General features: G+C 45.3%; 1 protein-coding gene and 1 long non-coding RNA gene across 2 annotated transcripts in view; one reads left to right on the top strand and one right to left on the bottom strand.

The window, feature by feature from the left end:
- The window catches only part of LOC143292364 (uncharacterized), a 1,911-nt gene extending 1,259 nt beyond the window's left edge, over window positions 1-652 (top strand). Inside the window, exon 3 of the long non-coding RNA XR_013056643.1 lies at window positions 1-652. This exon is cut by the window's left edge and continues 283 nt beyond it. This is a non-coding gene — a long non-coding RNA (uncharacterized LOC143292364).
- Window positions 653-793: 141 nt separating this feature from the next.
- The window catches only part of LOC143292363 (uncharacterized), a 38,579-nt gene continuing 21,426 nt past the window's right edge, over window positions 794-17,946 (bottom strand). Inside the window, exons 2-9 of the mRNA XM_076602559.1 lie at window positions 17,142-17,381; window positions 16,032-16,147; window positions 13,465-13,562; window positions 12,204-12,365; window positions 10,301-10,380; window positions 7,677-7,781; window positions 3,800-3,919; window positions 794-3,012 (exon numbers count right to left, since the gene is read on the bottom strand). Coding sequence (XP_076458674.1) covers window positions 2,899-3,012; window positions 3,800-3,919; window positions 7,677-7,781; window positions 10,301-10,380; window positions 12,204-12,365; window positions 13,465-13,562; window positions 16,032-16,147; window positions 17,142-17,381 — 1,035 coding nt within the window. The 3' untranslated portion in view covers window positions 794-2,898. The remainder of the gene's footprint in view (window positions 3,013-3,799; window positions 3,920-7,676; window positions 7,782-10,300; window positions 10,381-12,203; window positions 12,366-13,464; window positions 13,563-16,031; window positions 16,148-17,141; window positions 17,382-17,946) is intronic.

Here is a 17,946-nt window from a genome sequence, read left to right as displayed (position 1 = left end):
AGTAACAAGGAGTTTACAAGGAGCTAAATTGATACAGGTAACAGTAACAAGGAGCTATATTGATAGAGGTAACAGTAACAAGGAGCTAGATTGATACAGGTAACAGTAACAAGGAGCTATATTGATAGAGGTGACAGAAAAATGAGCTAGATTGAATAGAGGTAACAGTAACAAGGAGCTAGATTGAATAGAGGTAACAGTAACAAGGAGCTAGATTGATAGAGGATACGCCGATACAGGTGACACGAATGTTCCATTATAGATGGCAGGTTGTATTTATTTTAAAAAAATAAATAAATAAATAAAAAGTACCGACACAGGTGACAGCGATGTAACGATAGGAATCGAGGTACTTATTCAGAATGTTTTGATACAAACTTTTTGGGGGAACGTCGGCCTACCGATGCAAAATGTACTGATACATATGACTGGAAAGTATCAATGCAGAACTGAACATACTGACACGTGCGGCATACGACAAGGATGCGTCACCAGAGACACACGCAGACAGCAGGAATAAAGTACTGATGATACAAATGACAGGGAAGTTCTGCTACCTATGCATGACAGTTACGCTGACAATGATGAGAGACATTTGCAACAGATTCACCGAGAGTGAAGGAATTAGTCAATTGGCTATTATTCAATTGTTCACTTCAGTTCAGTTTGGTTTAGTTAATTTCCCCACTAAGCGAATTGTCAGGAAGTTAGCTGTCCGTACCCAAGGGAAACCATGTTATCATAAACCATGTTATCATATCCAGCTACCATTACTAACAATAGTGTGATCATTGGTTTTTTGGTTTTTGTTTTTGTTGTTGTTTTAAATGAGAAGAACTGATGTTTCTATTCACTCATACTAGGATTTCATCTCTTTGTGTGAGGCTTACATTACCAACTGTTTAGATAAGTGAGCCGTTATCATGACTGTTTACATTTCTTTCTTTCGTTTTTTTTCTTCTTTTAAGGCTATATTCAAAATAACATGACATGAAAAAGCACATATTTACAGTCTCTTTCATTCTCTTTTTCTCGCATACACACCCACACAGATCTATGTACATTTGTGATTATAGATTACAAATTAAATATGAATATGCCAAGCCGCAGACTTGAAAGAGAATAATTAGTAAAAGAAACACCGAAAGGAGAGAGAAAGAGAGAGAGAGAGAGAGAGAGAGAGAGAGAGAGAGAGAGAGAGAGAGACAGACAGACAGACAGACAGACAGACAGACAAACAGAGGGAGAGACACACACACAGAGACACAGACACACACAGAGAAAGAAACAGAGGAAGACAGGTTTATCTTAATTACATTCTTTACTAAACGCAAAAACAACAAAGCGGAAAAAACTAGTGTGGAAGATTATAATAATCTACTTGATTGTATAGAAAAAAACATACACATCGCAGTAGACTACACGTCAATGCTATTATTACACGAATATCAAAACAAACCAAAAATACCAAGAAAAAAAAACTGATACTTGCTGATTCCGTGTATCATCTGCAATGACCACACGAAAGGCAAAAAAAGACGACGACAACAAAAGCAGAAACAAATAACAGTACATTCGCGAAGTCCAAATGAAGGCAGCTGAAGAACAGTCTGTGAAATAATTCGCCTGTCACACCCTGATTGTGGAAAGCAGTATGCCCCTATTTGTCCAAGTGGCTGAATCTGCATGCTTTCTCTTGTGTACACGTGCCTTTGAGTGACTGCAGACTGTGTAGCATTTTAGTGAAGGACTGCAGACTGTGTAGCATTTTAATGAAGGACTGCAGACTGTGTAGCATTTTAGTGAAGGACTGCAGACTGTGTAGCATTTTAGTGAAGGACTGCAGACTGTGTAGCATTTTGATGAAGGACTGCAGACTGTGTAGCATTTTAGTGAAGGACTTTAGACTGTGTAGCATTTTAATGAAGGACTGCAGACTGTGTAGCATTTTGATGAAGGACTTTAGACTGTGTAGCATTTTAGTGAAGGACTTTAGACTGTGTAGCATTTTAATGAAGGACTGCAGACTGTGTAGCATTTTAATGAGGGCTTCTCGTACACTGGATCAAGGGCCATCGTGAAAGCGTTTCAAGAATGGCGGGCCAGTCAACTGTACCCCCTCCCCACCCCCTCCTCCATGAAGATCTTGGGACACCCCAGTTTCCTAACCTCTTGACAACAAAACAGTACGCAAAGACATCACGAGTTGGGATCTGGCTGTATTCTTCTATCCACAAATTTGCTGACACTGAATGTTGTCATGCCGAACATTTCCCAGGCCATTCTCCTGCTCAGTTCAAACTACAGACTGTGCTGATTGTAAAACCCCACCCCACATGGGTAAGTGGAATAATGGGAGAAGGACATCACCCAAGTCCATCTTTTCGCGAAATATGCCTGTTCGTTAGTTAGAATAAAAGCCGACAGTCTGCTTTAAAACAGATTGAAGGTTTGATCGAAGCTAAGTCGCAACAGGTCCGTTTTTGGGCTAACGGGCTGTCTACAATACAATGTAGTTGCTTTCATCTTTATTTAGTTTCGTTGTTATGGTTATACTGATTGCAATGAATATCATTATTGTATGCGTGTGACATGGGTAGAGAGCTGGGTCACAGAGACCTCAAGATTTCAGCCATCATTCCCTCAAGAGGAGGGGGGTAAACAGCTTTACCCAAAAAAGGAGTGAAGGAAAAGGACAACGTTTTTCAACACTTCTCCTGACTTTCGCCAACGCCGCAGCAGCAGATGATGTGATTATGACGACTCGACGACGACCGACGATGAAGAGATGAGGAGACCGATGAGGTTGTGGACAGTTCACCAGCTGAAGCCAAGGCCCGGCCCCTCCGGCCCCCACCCCCACCCCCCGGTCTCCCTGGCGGGCCCGTGTGGTGGGGTCTAAGGCTGTCTGATCATGCGCGACGGGTTGTCGTAGATACACACCAGCTGTCTGCTTCCGTCCTTACAGTTCTTGGCTGAGCAGGCCATTGTCGTCATCTGAGGCTGCATCATCTGTTGACATGGGGTGGACACTGTCAGCTTGTCTAATGATAGCAATGAAAATAATAATAATGATAATAGTTGTAGCAGCAACAGTAGTAGTAGTAGTTGTTGTAGAAGAAACAACAACGGTAATACTGAGCTATTGTTATTATTTCGCTCCCAAACCTCTCAAAGCGCTTTGCTTTATAATAATGGCGTCAGTCAGATACAATGCACACACACACACACACACACACACACACACACACACACACACACACACACACACACACACACACACACATTTCTTTCTTTCTTTCTTTCTTCAGTTTTCTTCACATTATAAGTGATTTCAGACAACTGCACTAAGCCCCTGTGTTTGCACTTGTGCGGCAGTGTGTAAAAATCGCGGGCGCGCATAGTTATAGACCAGTCACCTCACGTTCCTCCCCTCTCCTTTTCCCTCACACAAGCTCATACACGTATACATGCACATACACCCATACACGTATACATATACATACATCCATACACGTTTACATACACATACACCCAAACACGTGCGGGAACAGAATAGGGGTAAGGGGTGGAAGAGAGAGATACGGATACGGATACGGATGTTTTATTCAGTTCAGGCCATGGCCCCTCATGAAGGGGTGGTGTAAACAGACATTTCAGGTATGATAATTATAGACATGTTAAATGATGTAAATGAAAACAGATAAATGCGAAAAGCTACCCTCAGCTACAATTAGTATTTCTATTATATAAAATAAAGAGAGACAGAGACAGAGACAGAGAAGCAGACAGAACTAACGTTGGTGTAGTGGTTGCAGTCAGTGTGGTCATAAGGCGTCCGGCATGCTGTCTTCATCTGGATGTTGGTGTCTCTCCCTTCCTTCTGCCATTCGTACACCACCTCGTAAATTGGTGTGTGCTGTAACATGATCACATCTTGAAGATGTTAGTCAACTCAGTGCAATACTCAGGACATTTCTAAGCCTGTAAAAAAAATCTACACTGATTTACAGAAAAAGAGCATTCTAAGCCTTCCTTCCAAGATTTAATCCATAATTCCAAACCAAAATCAGGTCGTACAGCACCCGGAACACTGACGTGTGTTGTCACACCGTCACATCTTAACATTGACGTCACATCTTAACACTGACGTGTGTTGTAGCACCGTCACATCTTAACACTGACGTCACATCTTAAGACTGACGTGTGCTGTATCACCGTCACATCTTAAGACTGACGTGTGTTGTAGCACCGTCACATCTTAACACTGACGTCACATCTTAAGACTGGCGTCATATCTTAACACTGACGTGTGTTGTCACACCGTCACATCTTAACACTGACGTCACATCTTAACACTGACGTGTGTTGTAGCACCGTCACATCTTAACACTGACGTCACATCTTAAGACTGGCGTCATATCTTAACACTGACGTGTGTTGTAGCACCGTCACATCTTAACACTGACGTCACATCTTAACACTGACGTGTGTTGTAGCACCGTCACATCTTAACACTGACGTCACATCTTAAGACTGGCGTCATATCTTAACACTGACGTGTGTTGTCACACCGTCACATCTTAACACTGACGTGTGTTGTAGCACCGTCACATATTAATACTGACGTCACATCTTAACACTGGCGTGTGTTGTAACACCGACAGATCTTAACACTGACGTCACATCTTAACACTGACGTGTGTTGTAATACCGTCACATCTTAAAACTGACGTCGCATCTTAACACTGACGTGTGCTGTATCACCGTCACATCTTAAAAAAGTCTCAAAGCAACATTACATCCAGAAAAAAAATAGAACATTCTCAATCTCCCCCCCCCCCATGCCTCCCCCAAACCCCCCGATTAAAAAAAAAAGAAGAAAAAAGGTATACCAACCCATGCACTGGTGAGTCACATCTCTGATCAACTCAGTGCATTACAAGGACTACCTCCGAGCCATTAGAAACCAAGATTAAATCCATAAAAAGAACATTATAAACTTTCCTGCCAACTTTAAATCCAGAAAATAGAACATTGCGGATTTTCAAACCAAGATTAAATCTAAAAACAAACAAACATATAAACCTTTAAACTAACATCAAATCCATAAAATTGAACAATACAAACCTTAAACCCAATGTTGAATCCAGAAAAAAATATGTAAACCAAACCACTATTGAATCCAGAAAATCTAACATTATAAACTCTCAAATCGATATTACGTCTAGAAAATGATAACCATAAACCTTTAAACCAAGACTGAATCCAGATAAATAAAAAAAAAACACACAAAAAAACAAAAAACAAACAAACAAAAAATCCCCCCCAAAACCCCACAAAAACAGTAATAATAAACTACCTCAAAAGCAATATTGAATTCAGAAGAAAAAAATCTAAACTTTCAAACCAAGATTGAATCAAGAAAAAAAGGGGGGAAAAAAGAGAAGAAAAAGAAAAGAAAAAAGAATGGTCTAAACCTTCAAAGCCAGATTAAATCCAACAACAACAACAACAACAACAACAACAACAAAAGCAGCATTCGAAAACCAAGAAAACAAACATAACAGCCAGACAACCGCAACAGGACAGACAGACAGACAGACAGGCAGACAGGACAGACAGACAGACAGGACAGACAGACAGACAGGACAGACAGACAGACAGACAGACAGACAGACAGACAGACAGACAGACAGACAGGCAGGCAGACAGACAGACAGACAGACAGACAGACAGGCAGGACAGACAGACAGGCAGGACAGACAGACAGACAGACAGACAGACAGACAGACAGACAGACAGACAGGCAGGACAGACAGACAGGCAGACAGACAGACAGACAGGCAGACAGACAGGCAGGACAGACAGACAGGACAGACAGACAGGCAGGACAGACAGACAGACAGGACAGACAGACAGACAGACAGACAGGCAGGCAGGACAGACAGACAGGCAGACAGACAGACAGGCAGACAGACAGACAGACAGACAGACAGACAGGCAGGACAGACAGACAGGCAGACAGACAGACAGGCAGACAGACAGCAGACAGACAGACAGGCAGACAGACAGACAGGCAGACAGACAGACAGGACAGACAGACAGACAGACAGACAGACAGACAGACAGGCAGACAGACAGGCAGACAGACAGGCAGACAGACAGACAGGCAGGACAGACAGACAGGCAGGCAGGCAGGCAGGACAGACAGACAGGCAGACAGGACAGACAGACAGGCAGACAGGACAGACAGACAGACAGACAGACAGGCAGACAGACAGACAGGCAGACAGACAGACAGACAGGACAGACAGGCAGACAGACAGACAGGCAGACAGACAGACAGGCAGGACAGACAGACAGGACAGACAGACAGACAGACAGACAGACAGACAGACAGACAGACAGGCAGACAGGACAGACAGACAGACAGACAGACAGACAGACAGACAGACAGACAGGCAGACAGACAGGCAGGACAGACAGACAGACAGACAGACAGACAGACAGACAGGACAGACAGACAGACAGACAGACAGGACAGACAGGCAGGCAGGACAGACAGACAGGCAGGCAGGCAGGCAGGACAGACAGACAGACAGGACAGACAGACAGGCAGGACAGACAGACAGACAGACAGACAGACATACAGACAGGACAGACAGACAGACAGACAGACAGACAGACAGGCAGACAGGCAGGCAGGACAGACAGACAGACAGACAGACAGACAGACAGACAGGACAGACAGACAGACAGACAGACAGACAGGCAGGCAGGACAGACAGACAGGCAGGCAGGCAGGCAGGACAGACAGACAGACAGACAGACAGACAGACAGACAGACAGACAGGCAGGCAGACAGACAGACAGGCAGGCAGGACAGACAGACAGACAGACAGGCAGACAGACAGGCAGACAGACAGACAGGACAGAGACAGACAGACAGGCAGGCAGGCAGGCACACAGACAGGACAAACAGACAGACAGACAGACAGAAAGACAGGACAGACAGGCAGACAGGACAGGCAGACAGGCAGGCAGGACAGACAGACAGACAGACAGGCAGACAAGACAGGCAGACAGACAGACAGACAGGACAGGCAGACAGACAGACAGGCAGACAGGACAGGCAGACAGACAGACAGGATAGGCAGACATATAGGCAGACAGACAGACAGACAGGACAGACAGACAGACAGGACAGACAGGCAGGCAGGCAGGACAGACAGACAGGCAGACAGGACAGACAGACAGACAGACAGGCAGACAGGATAGGCAGACAGACAGACAGGCAGGCAGGCAGGACAGACAGACAGGCAGACAGACAGGATAGGCAGACAGACAGACAGGCAGGCAGGCAGGACAGACAGACAGGCAGGACAGACAGACAGGCAGACAGACATACAGACAGGACAGACAGACAGACAGGCAGACAGGACAGACAGACAGGCAGGCAGGACAGACAGACAGGCAGGCAGGCAGGACGAGAAGACAGACAGGCAGACGGCAGACCGGATAGGAACAGACAGACAGGCAGGCAGGCAGGACAGACAGACAGGGCAGACAGACAGGACAAACAAACATACAGACAGACAGGACAGACAGACATACATACAGACAGACAGGACAGACAGACATACAGACAGGATAGACCAGGGGGTGGTACGTACGTCCGGAGTGCGGTGAAAGTTGGTGAAGGTGTGCGGGGGTCCGGGGAAGTCTGACTCACAGCTGATGATCCAGTCACTCCACTGTTTCAGGGCCGCGTCCCACCTCTGCTCACACACACACACACACACACACACACACACACACACGAACACACTCCCACGGATTCCACTCACATCGTCTCACACGGCGTCACAAAGTCGATGGCCACGTGTTGTCACTGAACCATCTCTCACGATACGTCATCACTACGTCACCATCACAAACGAATCGGCGTCCATGTCTTACCACCATCACCACCATCACCACCAGAATCGTCACATGTCTACCACTATCACCACCATCACCACCAGAATCGTCACATGTCTACCACTATCACCACCATCACCAACAGAATCGTCACCATGTCTACCACTATCACCACCATCACCACAGAATCGTCACCATGTCTACCACTATCACCACCATCACCACCAGAATCGTCACATGTCTACCACTATCACCACCATCACCATGGTCATGCACATGATCTGTCTCCACCTCTGCCTCCGTCTCCGTCTTCATCTCCAACGCAGTAAAAGAGGATCCAGTTCTCCAAGGCGAAATTCAATCAGTCAGTCACTGTCTGAACTAGAGTACAGAAATTCGCCTTCAGGCTCGTCGTATAGAAATCCAACACTTATTTTAAAAGATAGTAGCTTTAAAAGTGCAGACATTCATTCCATCATTAATTCAAAACACACGAACATGGCGGGTGTGTGTATGGGTGACGGAAGGGCGTTGAACTGTCAACATCACAGTCAGTTGCTAACAATATAAATACAAAGGTTCGACATGCAAACACATTAGTTAACAAGTGTTAATCTTAGAATTAAACTTGATATATATATATATATATATATATCTTTCTAAAATGATGGACAGATGAGGGAGGGTGGGGGTCCGAACTAAATTTGAAGGTAAGAGAGGGAGAGGGGACTTAATATAGTAACAAGGAAACCTTTACACACACACACACACACACACACACACACACACACACACACACACACACACACACATAGATAACTGTTTATAAATTCACACTGACGGCTGAATACGCATATTATACAGATAGGAATTCACGCTGTGTCTAAGCTCTCTTTGTCTGAACAGCAGCCATAAATTGACTTGAAGGAACTTGTGCCCAGACAGTAATCCCGCTTTCTACATAAGAAGAAAGGTAGCCTGCTGCAGGACTTCAATAAAATGAATGTACACGCCGATTGATTTTCATTATTTTCTGGCACTTTTTATGCGATGTTCATAAGAGAATACCGACTTGCAAATCTGTGTATGAAGAAGTCAAACGGGAAAACAAGTACTGAAGAGCCGTGTTGGAAGACAAAACCGACGTTCCGGTTGATGATTGATCCTATACAACAGACTGGAATGCAAGCAGAGCCGAAAAAGCCGTGATGCCCCAACCCACCGCCCCAGACCTTCCCCTGCAGTCACTGTGGCACATGTCGGTCTCTCCCGTGCAGGTCTCACCGGTCACCAGCCAGCCTGCACCAGGCAAGGAATGTCTTCATAACACTTCGTTCGCGAAGCCACGCCATGGTCATGTAGGCATGGGATGTATATCTTCAGTCGTATCCAGCTATAACCCTCACAACAGCTGAGGAGGCAGCCCCAACTCTCCAGGATTGAATTTGATTATAGTGGAGAGTGTCTTGCCCAAGTTACATCTCCACCCTCTCGGCCAAGAGGGTTTTAGGACAGTCGGCGTTAGGATGGTTCCCAAAGGTCAACTGGCCCCCAAGGCTGCAACACTAAGAGCCAGTGCAATCTTGCCTCCTGGATTGAGAGTCATAGTCCTTCACAAGAGACTAAGCTGTAAATGACTTCCCACTAAATGGAGAAAACAGTGATAATACAGATCTCACCTTAATTGCAATGTTTTAAAAGCGAATATCTGAAATGCTTTTATTTGAGAACATTATGTTTATTACTCTTGTTTAATCAAGTAATCCGCGTGTGTGGGGTGGGTGGGGGGTGGGTGGGTGCGGGTGTGTGTGCTGATTATCTGGTTGTGGTTTTCCGAAATTTATCTTTATTCTTATCTTATCTGTCTATTATAATCAATGTGCAATATAGTAGGCTATGCTTATAATTGTATTCAAAATAATGTTTCTTAATTCTTTCTGTTTTTACATTAAGAATACCAGTTATTACCTGCAGTGTGTGGATGGATGTATGAAACGGTGTATGTGATTTTTTTTTTTTTTTTTTACATTTGTGTCTTCGTAATATTCGTAAAAGCTGTTGTTGACTTTTACAGTTATGGTCGCCATGTTGTTTACTTGTCTATGTTGTGATAATGCACCTGACCAAATTTCTCCAGTTGGAGATAATAAAGTTATTATTATCTTATTCTCACCGTGTTGTTAGCCCAACTGAAAGCTTATGTCCATCTGTGATACAAGCTGAGCGTTGGGAACAGGAAGAGGATAGAGAAAGGAGATATGACGAGGCGAACGATGGGGAAAGGCGAGTTCCACTCAAAAGGGAATTTCTTATTTGTCTGTGTTAATGATGTTGTGGACGTGTTTTCTTTATTCCCGCCCTGCAGATGTCACCTTACCAGCTCTGGCTGCCCATCCTCAGCACGGAACATGTTCTGGACCTGAAGAAGGAACGCTGCCTCACTGTCTGTCAGCTTGTCTGCACAGCACATGGTCACATACAGCTGGGGAAATTATTACATCACTAATCAAGAAAATATACTTTAACTATTCTCTTGTTGTTGTGCATCATGCGGATAAACCCATGTGATAAAACGCATTACTAATTATTCTCCTTAAGTGCCTGAACATCACACGTATGCATGCAGGTGTCACACACACACACACACACACACACACACGCACACACGCACACACACACACACACATATATAATATATATATATATATATATATATATATATATATATTCTGCTGTGTCTGTGTGTGTGTCTGCACATCATAGGTAAACATACCTGTATGAAAATATAACTAATTATTCTGTCGTGTCTTTGTGCCTGCGCACCACACGTACACACACGAGCGGGGAAAACAACATTAATTATTCTTCTGTCTGTTCGTGTCTCCACACAATGCGTATACACGCAGGTGAAAAAAGGAATTGATTATTCCGCTGTGTCTTTGTCTGTATCAACATCACACGCTGAGACACCGTAGCAAAATGGTGTAAGGCGTTAGACTTCAGTCAGGGTTCAGTGGTCAGGGTTCGATCCTCGGTTTGGACCTGGTGTCCTTGGGAAATAAAATGTACTTTGCTCCGATTTTCCTCACTCCACGGGTACCTGACTTTGGGGAGGGTTAAAACGACGGAAGGAGAGGACTGGGCCCCGCCTTCCCATGCCGAGCCCTGGACACAGTGGATATGAATTCACTGCCTTCCCATGCCGAGCCCTGGACACAGTGGATATGAATTCACTGCCTTCCTGTGCCGAGCCCTGGACACAGTGGGTATGAATTCACTGCCTTCCTATGCCCAGCCCTGGACACAGTGGGTATGAATTCACTGCCTTCCTATGCCCAGCCCTGGACACAGTGGATAGGAATTCACTGCCTTCCTATGCCCAGCCCTGGACACAGTGGGAATTAATTCACTGCCTTCCTATGCCCAGCCCTGGACACAGTGGGTATGAATTCACTGCCTTCCTATGCCCAGCCCTGGACACAGTGGATAGGAATTCACTGCCTTCCTATGCCGAGCCCTGGACACAGTGGGTATGAATTCACTGCCTTCCTATGCCCAGCCCTGGACACAGTGGATATGAATTCACTGCCTTCCTGTGCCCAGCCCTGGACACCGTGGATATGAATTCACTGCCTTCCTAAGCCGAGCCCTGGACACCGTGGATATGAATTCACTGCCTTCCTATGCCGAGCCCTGGACACAGTGGATATGAATTCACTGCCTTCCTGTGCCGAGCCCTGGACACAGTGGATATGAATTCACTGCCTTCCCATGCCGAGCCCTGGACACAGTGGATATGAATTCACTGCCTTCCTATGCCGAGCCCTGGACACAGTGGATATGAATTCACTGCCTTCCTATGCCGAGCCCTGGACACAGTGGATATGAATTCACTGCCTTCCCATGCCGAGCCCTGGACACAGTGGACATGAATTCACTACCTTCCCATGCCGAGCCCTGGACACAGTGGATATGAATTCACTACCTTCCCATGCCGAGCCCTGGACACAGTGGATATGAATTCACTACCTTCCCATGCCGAGCCCTGGACACAGTGGATATGAATTCACTGCCCCGATGGCCGTAAAAGGCTATGGTTCCTTTTGCCATTAACTTTGAATGATAATCACACGTAGGCCAATACATGGAGGTATGAAACACATGGCCTTGTCAGCACATCACATGTAAACATACAGGTATGAACAAAGCACTCAATCAACAAATCTGCTGTATCTGTACCCGTGTCAGCACATGACGTACACAGCAGGCGGGGAGGTTACCTGTGGACATGGGTCGGCGTGGTTGTCTCGGGGATGGGGTGACGGACACCTCCGGGGCATGAGGGTTGTCGGCCGCTATGGCCAGAGCTGCCGGAGCGTACAGTGACGCCACCGCGGCCGCTGCACTGTCTGACGCCAGAGCTGATGACGCCATCAGGCCGGCTGACGTCAGATCGAGACAAGGCAAGAAAACAAGATGGCATTTTTTTTTTTATAGCTGGGATGTAGGGTGTGTGTATGTGTGTGTGTGTGTGTGTGTGTGTGTGTGTGTGTGTGTGTGTGTGTGTGTGTGTGTGTGCGTGTGTGTGTGTGGAAGGGGGTTGTTTCCTGCTGTTTAAAGGGGAAGGGTGTGGGGTGGAGGAAGGAGAGGGGCTGAAGGGTGGAGGGGAGGAGGAGGAAGGGGTGTATATGTCTGTGTGTATGGGGTAGTCTTCTCTCTCTCTCCCTCTCTCTCTCTCTCTCTCTCTTATTGCGTTCATCTTGTGTGAGTCTGTTGGTCTGTTAGACTCTCTGTCACTCTGTTGGTCTATTAGACTTCCTGTCTCTGTCACACTGTCTCTCTCTCAATCTCTGTGGCATCCACGCACACGAACTCTCCCCCCCACCCCCTCTCTGTCTCTGTGTTGTAATGTGAGAAAACAGACAATCGAACAAAATGACAACTAATCTCAAGATGATCTGCATTGGATGGATGAGCGGAGCGCGTGTGTTGTACCGTTCTGACTAGTTTACACAAGGAGACAGTTAATTGAAGACAACCATTTATTCTAACTCAAGCGCTGTAACTCTCCAGTACAATGTACTAACCAAACCCGGCTAGTTCCCTTAAAACACACCCCTCTCCCTCTCTCATCTCCCCCACGTCCCACCTCTCTCTCTTTCTCCCTCTCATTGTTTATTTGCTCTCTGTCAGTCTCACTGCGAGTCTCTCACTGACCTCCCTCAGCGCACAGTCCTTCCGAGCAGTGTCTGCCGGACATTGACTGCCGGCGTGTCCTTTGTCTCCCTCTGCTTCTCTCTCTCTCTCCTCCTCTCTCTCTCTCTGTGCCTCTTTCTCTTTCTCCGCCAATCTCTCTCTGCCTCTCTCTCTCCGCCTCTCTCTCTCTGTGCCTCTCTTTCTCCGCTTATCTTTCTCTGCCTCTCTCTCTCCGCCTCTCACTCTCTCTCGTCTCTCTCTCTCTCTGCCCCCCCCCCCCCCCCCCACCGCCTCCCTATCTGTTTCTCCCCTTGCTCTATGTTTCTCCCTCTGTCTCTCACTGACCTCCCTCAGCACACAGTCCTTCAGAGCAGTACGTGTCTGCCGGACACTGGCTGCACGTGTCCCCCTTGTGGTAAGGGTGACTGGCCATCAGCTTCCCCCTGCAAGATACAGTTCTTATGTTGCGCTGTGTTGTGCTGTATTGCATCACACTGCATTGCCTAGCATTGCATTGTACTGTACTGTGCTGTGTTGTGTTATATTGTGTCGTATCGTATTGTATTGTATTGTATTGCATTGTATTGTATTGTCACAACAGATTTCTCTGTGCCAAGTTGGTGCAGCTCTCCCCCACAGTACAGCGCCACCCTCTTTCTTTTCTTTTTCCTTATGTCTGCACGTGTGTTTGCGCGCATTCATTCACACCATTTTATTGAACTGACTTTGCGTGTATTCATTCACACGATTTTATTGAACTGACTTTGTGTGCATTCATTCACATGATTTTTTTTTTTTAATTGAACTGGGTTTTTTTTTAAACATAAGTCAGTCATAATATGATAATGACAAAAATATTGTTGCCAAGTGTTCAGCGGGCTACTAACCATAGTTCAACTCACAGCACACGTCGTAAAGCAGACGACAGTTTCACTGCAGTGATGGTGTCCAATCATTCACATGAGGAGGTAACTCCTGTGGCATCCGAAATTGAACTGAAAGCTGTTGCGCGTCGGCCGGTCATTTTCGGATGTGCCGCTCACAAGCACACATCGAGCGTGTTGCACACACAGTCAGCTGCCTTATATTCTACTGTAAGTACTCCATTTAGAATGTGTTGATGATCTGTAAATTGTCCGACACATTGCTAGTGTTCATGTTATAAGCATGTTGATAGTATCGTAGGTTGGTAAACTTTGCCAGATGACCTGCATTGCTGTTCAGTCATGGCCATGTTAACGGTGCTTATTTGACGTAAATTATGATCTTGTCGCAGAAATCTTTCATTCTCCGCCAACTGATGAAGGTTAGGCTTAGTGGAGGAAATTAAAATGTAGAGCACCAGCCTCAGTTCAGCTGAATGCAATTTACTGTTAAGCCATGATAGTTCTCCCAATCATTGTATTGAGCACTGACTATCTGGTCTTTCAGTTGCCAGTATTTTATAAAAGCCACTTATTTTATTATCTTCTTTATTATTCATGTATTATTTCACATGCTGATATCAGTTGTACTGCTACAGTGTTTCACTGACTCTCAGTACTATAGCTTCTCAGTTACAGTGTGTTCAGTACTCTAAGATGTGTGTAGTATTCTGTTGTCGTGATTACAAGATAGTGTTGGATTAATATCAGTTATTGGTTAAAACCCTTTGATATGTATCACAGTCTGTTCATTGTAATGTAGCTATCATGCTCTCTCCTACACAGCTTACTCCAGTATAGTGCAACATGATAACTGATTCATTTGAGTCACTTTGACACAGTGTGAGCTTTACTTAAATCTGTACCGTCAGTGTGCTTTCACCAAATCAGCTTAGCTTTAACCACTTTGTCTACACTGCTTAAATGTCTTAGACATGTCATTTGCTGTCAGTGTTTGGTCGTCACACATATTCATTATTTATGTTATGTTGTTGCCCACTCCAGACCAAGTGATAGTCTTTCCATTGCAATATATGATGTGCTTACTATCCACTTGCAGTACTGACATGTACTTATGAAAATTGTTGTTTGTGTCTTTTCAGGCACTGTCTTATTCTCTTCTTCTCTCCTTCTTTACTTCTTAGAAGATTGTAATAAAACAATAGAAAAAACCCTTTTGTGACTGGCCGTCTATATGTCACTGGCCAGTGCCTGGATCTTTTCTATCCTTTAATACAGTAAATCAATTCTTTTGTACCGTCCCCTTTATAAAAACACCACTCGGTTTATAACAACACGGCAACAAAAGTGGCGTCGCTGACAGGATACTGATCCACCACAACATAGATTCAAACTATATTTCTTTTAATGTTTAAACCACTCAATCCCATTATCAAAAGTCACAATTAATTGAACCCTTACCACTCGGTTTGTCACAACATTAATATCCGACTAGGAATACGTGTGAAAGACTTTAAAATCGAAGAACGCACGCGCGCGCACACACACACACACACACACACACACACACACACACATGTAGGAAAGAAACTAACACGCGCAGTCAATTCGGTAAATAAAATATGTGCAGTACAAGATCATTTCACAAGCTAAGCTGACTCGCACGTGAGAAAAGTCGGTCACACACAAACGATTGTACACACACATTGAAGAAAGATCATATACCATGAAGACTGCGGTTACAAAGACAGGTGAGAAGCAGTGTTGAATAATCGTTATTGTGTGTTTGTGTAAGCACAAAATGACACACACACACACACACACACACACACACACACACACACACACACACACACACAAGACAAGCCAAGACCGAGAGGAAGTATTCCATCCACCCACTTCAGCTCACCACTAACAAGTCACCAATCTCCAGTCACACCCCTGACTTGCCAGAGAGAAGATCACGAAGTGGAGCCACCGGACCCCCAACAACCACACAGCAATGTGCACACAACGGCACGTACTAACCGTGGAGCGTAGAAACAGAGGAAGAGGGTGGAATAGCTCTCCATGTAACTGCCCACCCGCAGTCTGGAGCACGTGTTCATGGCACAGCCCACCCGGTAGGCCGATGAATAGATCATCTGCAAGCATCCGCACCCCGCCCCCGTCCCCATAGTTACACATCAACCATCATTATGTACAATCTACAGGACTCGCACACACAAAAATTAAGAACCACTCGCCCACCCGTACCCGGAAGGACGCCGAGAAGACCATCTGCAAGCACCCGTCAACACAAACCTACCCTCACCCCGCCCACCCACACACCATCCGAAATGTTGTGTTTCAGTCAACAATCAACATGTTACATTCTACAGGGTTCTCAAAAACGTGAATTACTACTTGAAAACTCGCGCAGTTTTCTTTTCTTTTTTAGGGGGTGGGGTGGGGAATGGTGAAATAATGCTGTATTTCCGGAAAACAGCGGTATATTCAATGGATACTTTATTCACGACAAACAGCGGTATATTCAATGGATACTTCATTCACGACAAACAGCGGTATATTCAATGGATACTTTATTCCCGACAAACAGCGGTATATTCAATGGATACTTTATTCCCGACAAACAGCGGTATCTTCAATGGATACTTTATTCACGACAAACAGCGGTATATTCAGTGGATACTTTATTCACGACAAACAGCGGTATATTCAGTGGATACTTTATTCACGACAAACAGCGGTATATTCAATGGATACTTTATTCACGACAAACAGCGGTATCTTCAATGAAATGAGAATCATTGAGCTGCTTTTCTGCACGTTCATTCGCTCTTTGGTTCAACGTCTTTTATATGTAAGTGATATAGGATGAGAATAGTGAGAGAGCAAAATAAAAATGTTGGGGAGGGAAAAACTCACTTCTTGCACGAGGACTATCGTATTCTACAAAAACAAAAACGAAAAAACTGCAGCTATTGTTTATAAACCATTAAATGACTGTATATTTTGGCACACATTATTCCTTCCCTGGCAAGCACACACACAAACACACACACACACAAACACACACACACACATGTCTTTCTCCATTCCCTTTCCTCCCACCACCACCATCCAGCCACCCAGTACCTGCACATAGGAGCAGGCCATGCCGCAGTCCGGGCCGTACTTGAAATGCTCGCGCTCCCTGCTCCAGCTGCGGAGTCCCTGGAGCACGTTGGAGCGGATGGAGGAGGAGCGGCGGCGATTGACGTGGTATCGCTGGTAGGCCAGGTTGGCCCCGGTGTTGTACATGTACCGGGGGGGACGCTCGTAGCGGCAGTACTCGGCCCACTCCTCGGCGTTCTTCGCCAGCTCCTCGTCCCATTCCTTTGACAGTTTGGTAAAAAGACGATCGAGGGTTTTTGGTTTGGGAGAGGTCAGGGTGGCGGTATTGACAACGACTTAAAGCCTGAACCGGACTATAAATGGCGGGCGATTTGAATCAAGCCAGTTTCTCATCAGAGTCTGACACTGTGACGTCGGTGAAGGTTTATTCAAAATAAAAGCCTAATAAAGCTACGGTTTGGCTTCATTTATGGCAGAGAGCGAGATTTGCCTAGCAGCTTCCAATCTAGACCTGAATTGACTTTGGAAAGTACAAAATGTGTCAGCTACACGTAATACAAAATTTGAATGCAGAGAAAAGGGGCGCAACCGAAACCTTGCTCTCGGGAGTTAAGACTTTAAGTAGATAGACGGTTGTGATAGGTCAGAGTTTATTCCAGGTAATTGAATGACATTATTACGCATAATGAACATGTAAGTGAGTATAATAATGCACTGGTTGCGATGTTGTGTCTCTGCGTCTGTCTGTGTATCTGTTTGTTGGTCTGTCCTTCTGTCTGTCTCTGCATATATTTCAGTGTCTGTCTCTCTCTGTGTCTCCGACTGT

This window comes from Babylonia areolata, chromosome 18, assembly GCF_041734735.1.
Source record: "Babylonia areolata isolate BAREFJ2019XMU chromosome 18, ASM4173473v1, whole genome shotgun sequence".
Taxonomy (NCBI): domain Eukaryota; kingdom Metazoa; phylum Mollusca; class Gastropoda; order Neogastropoda; family Buccinidae; genus Babylonia; species Babylonia areolata.
This window is presented reverse-complemented; position numbering and strand designations above follow the sequence as displayed.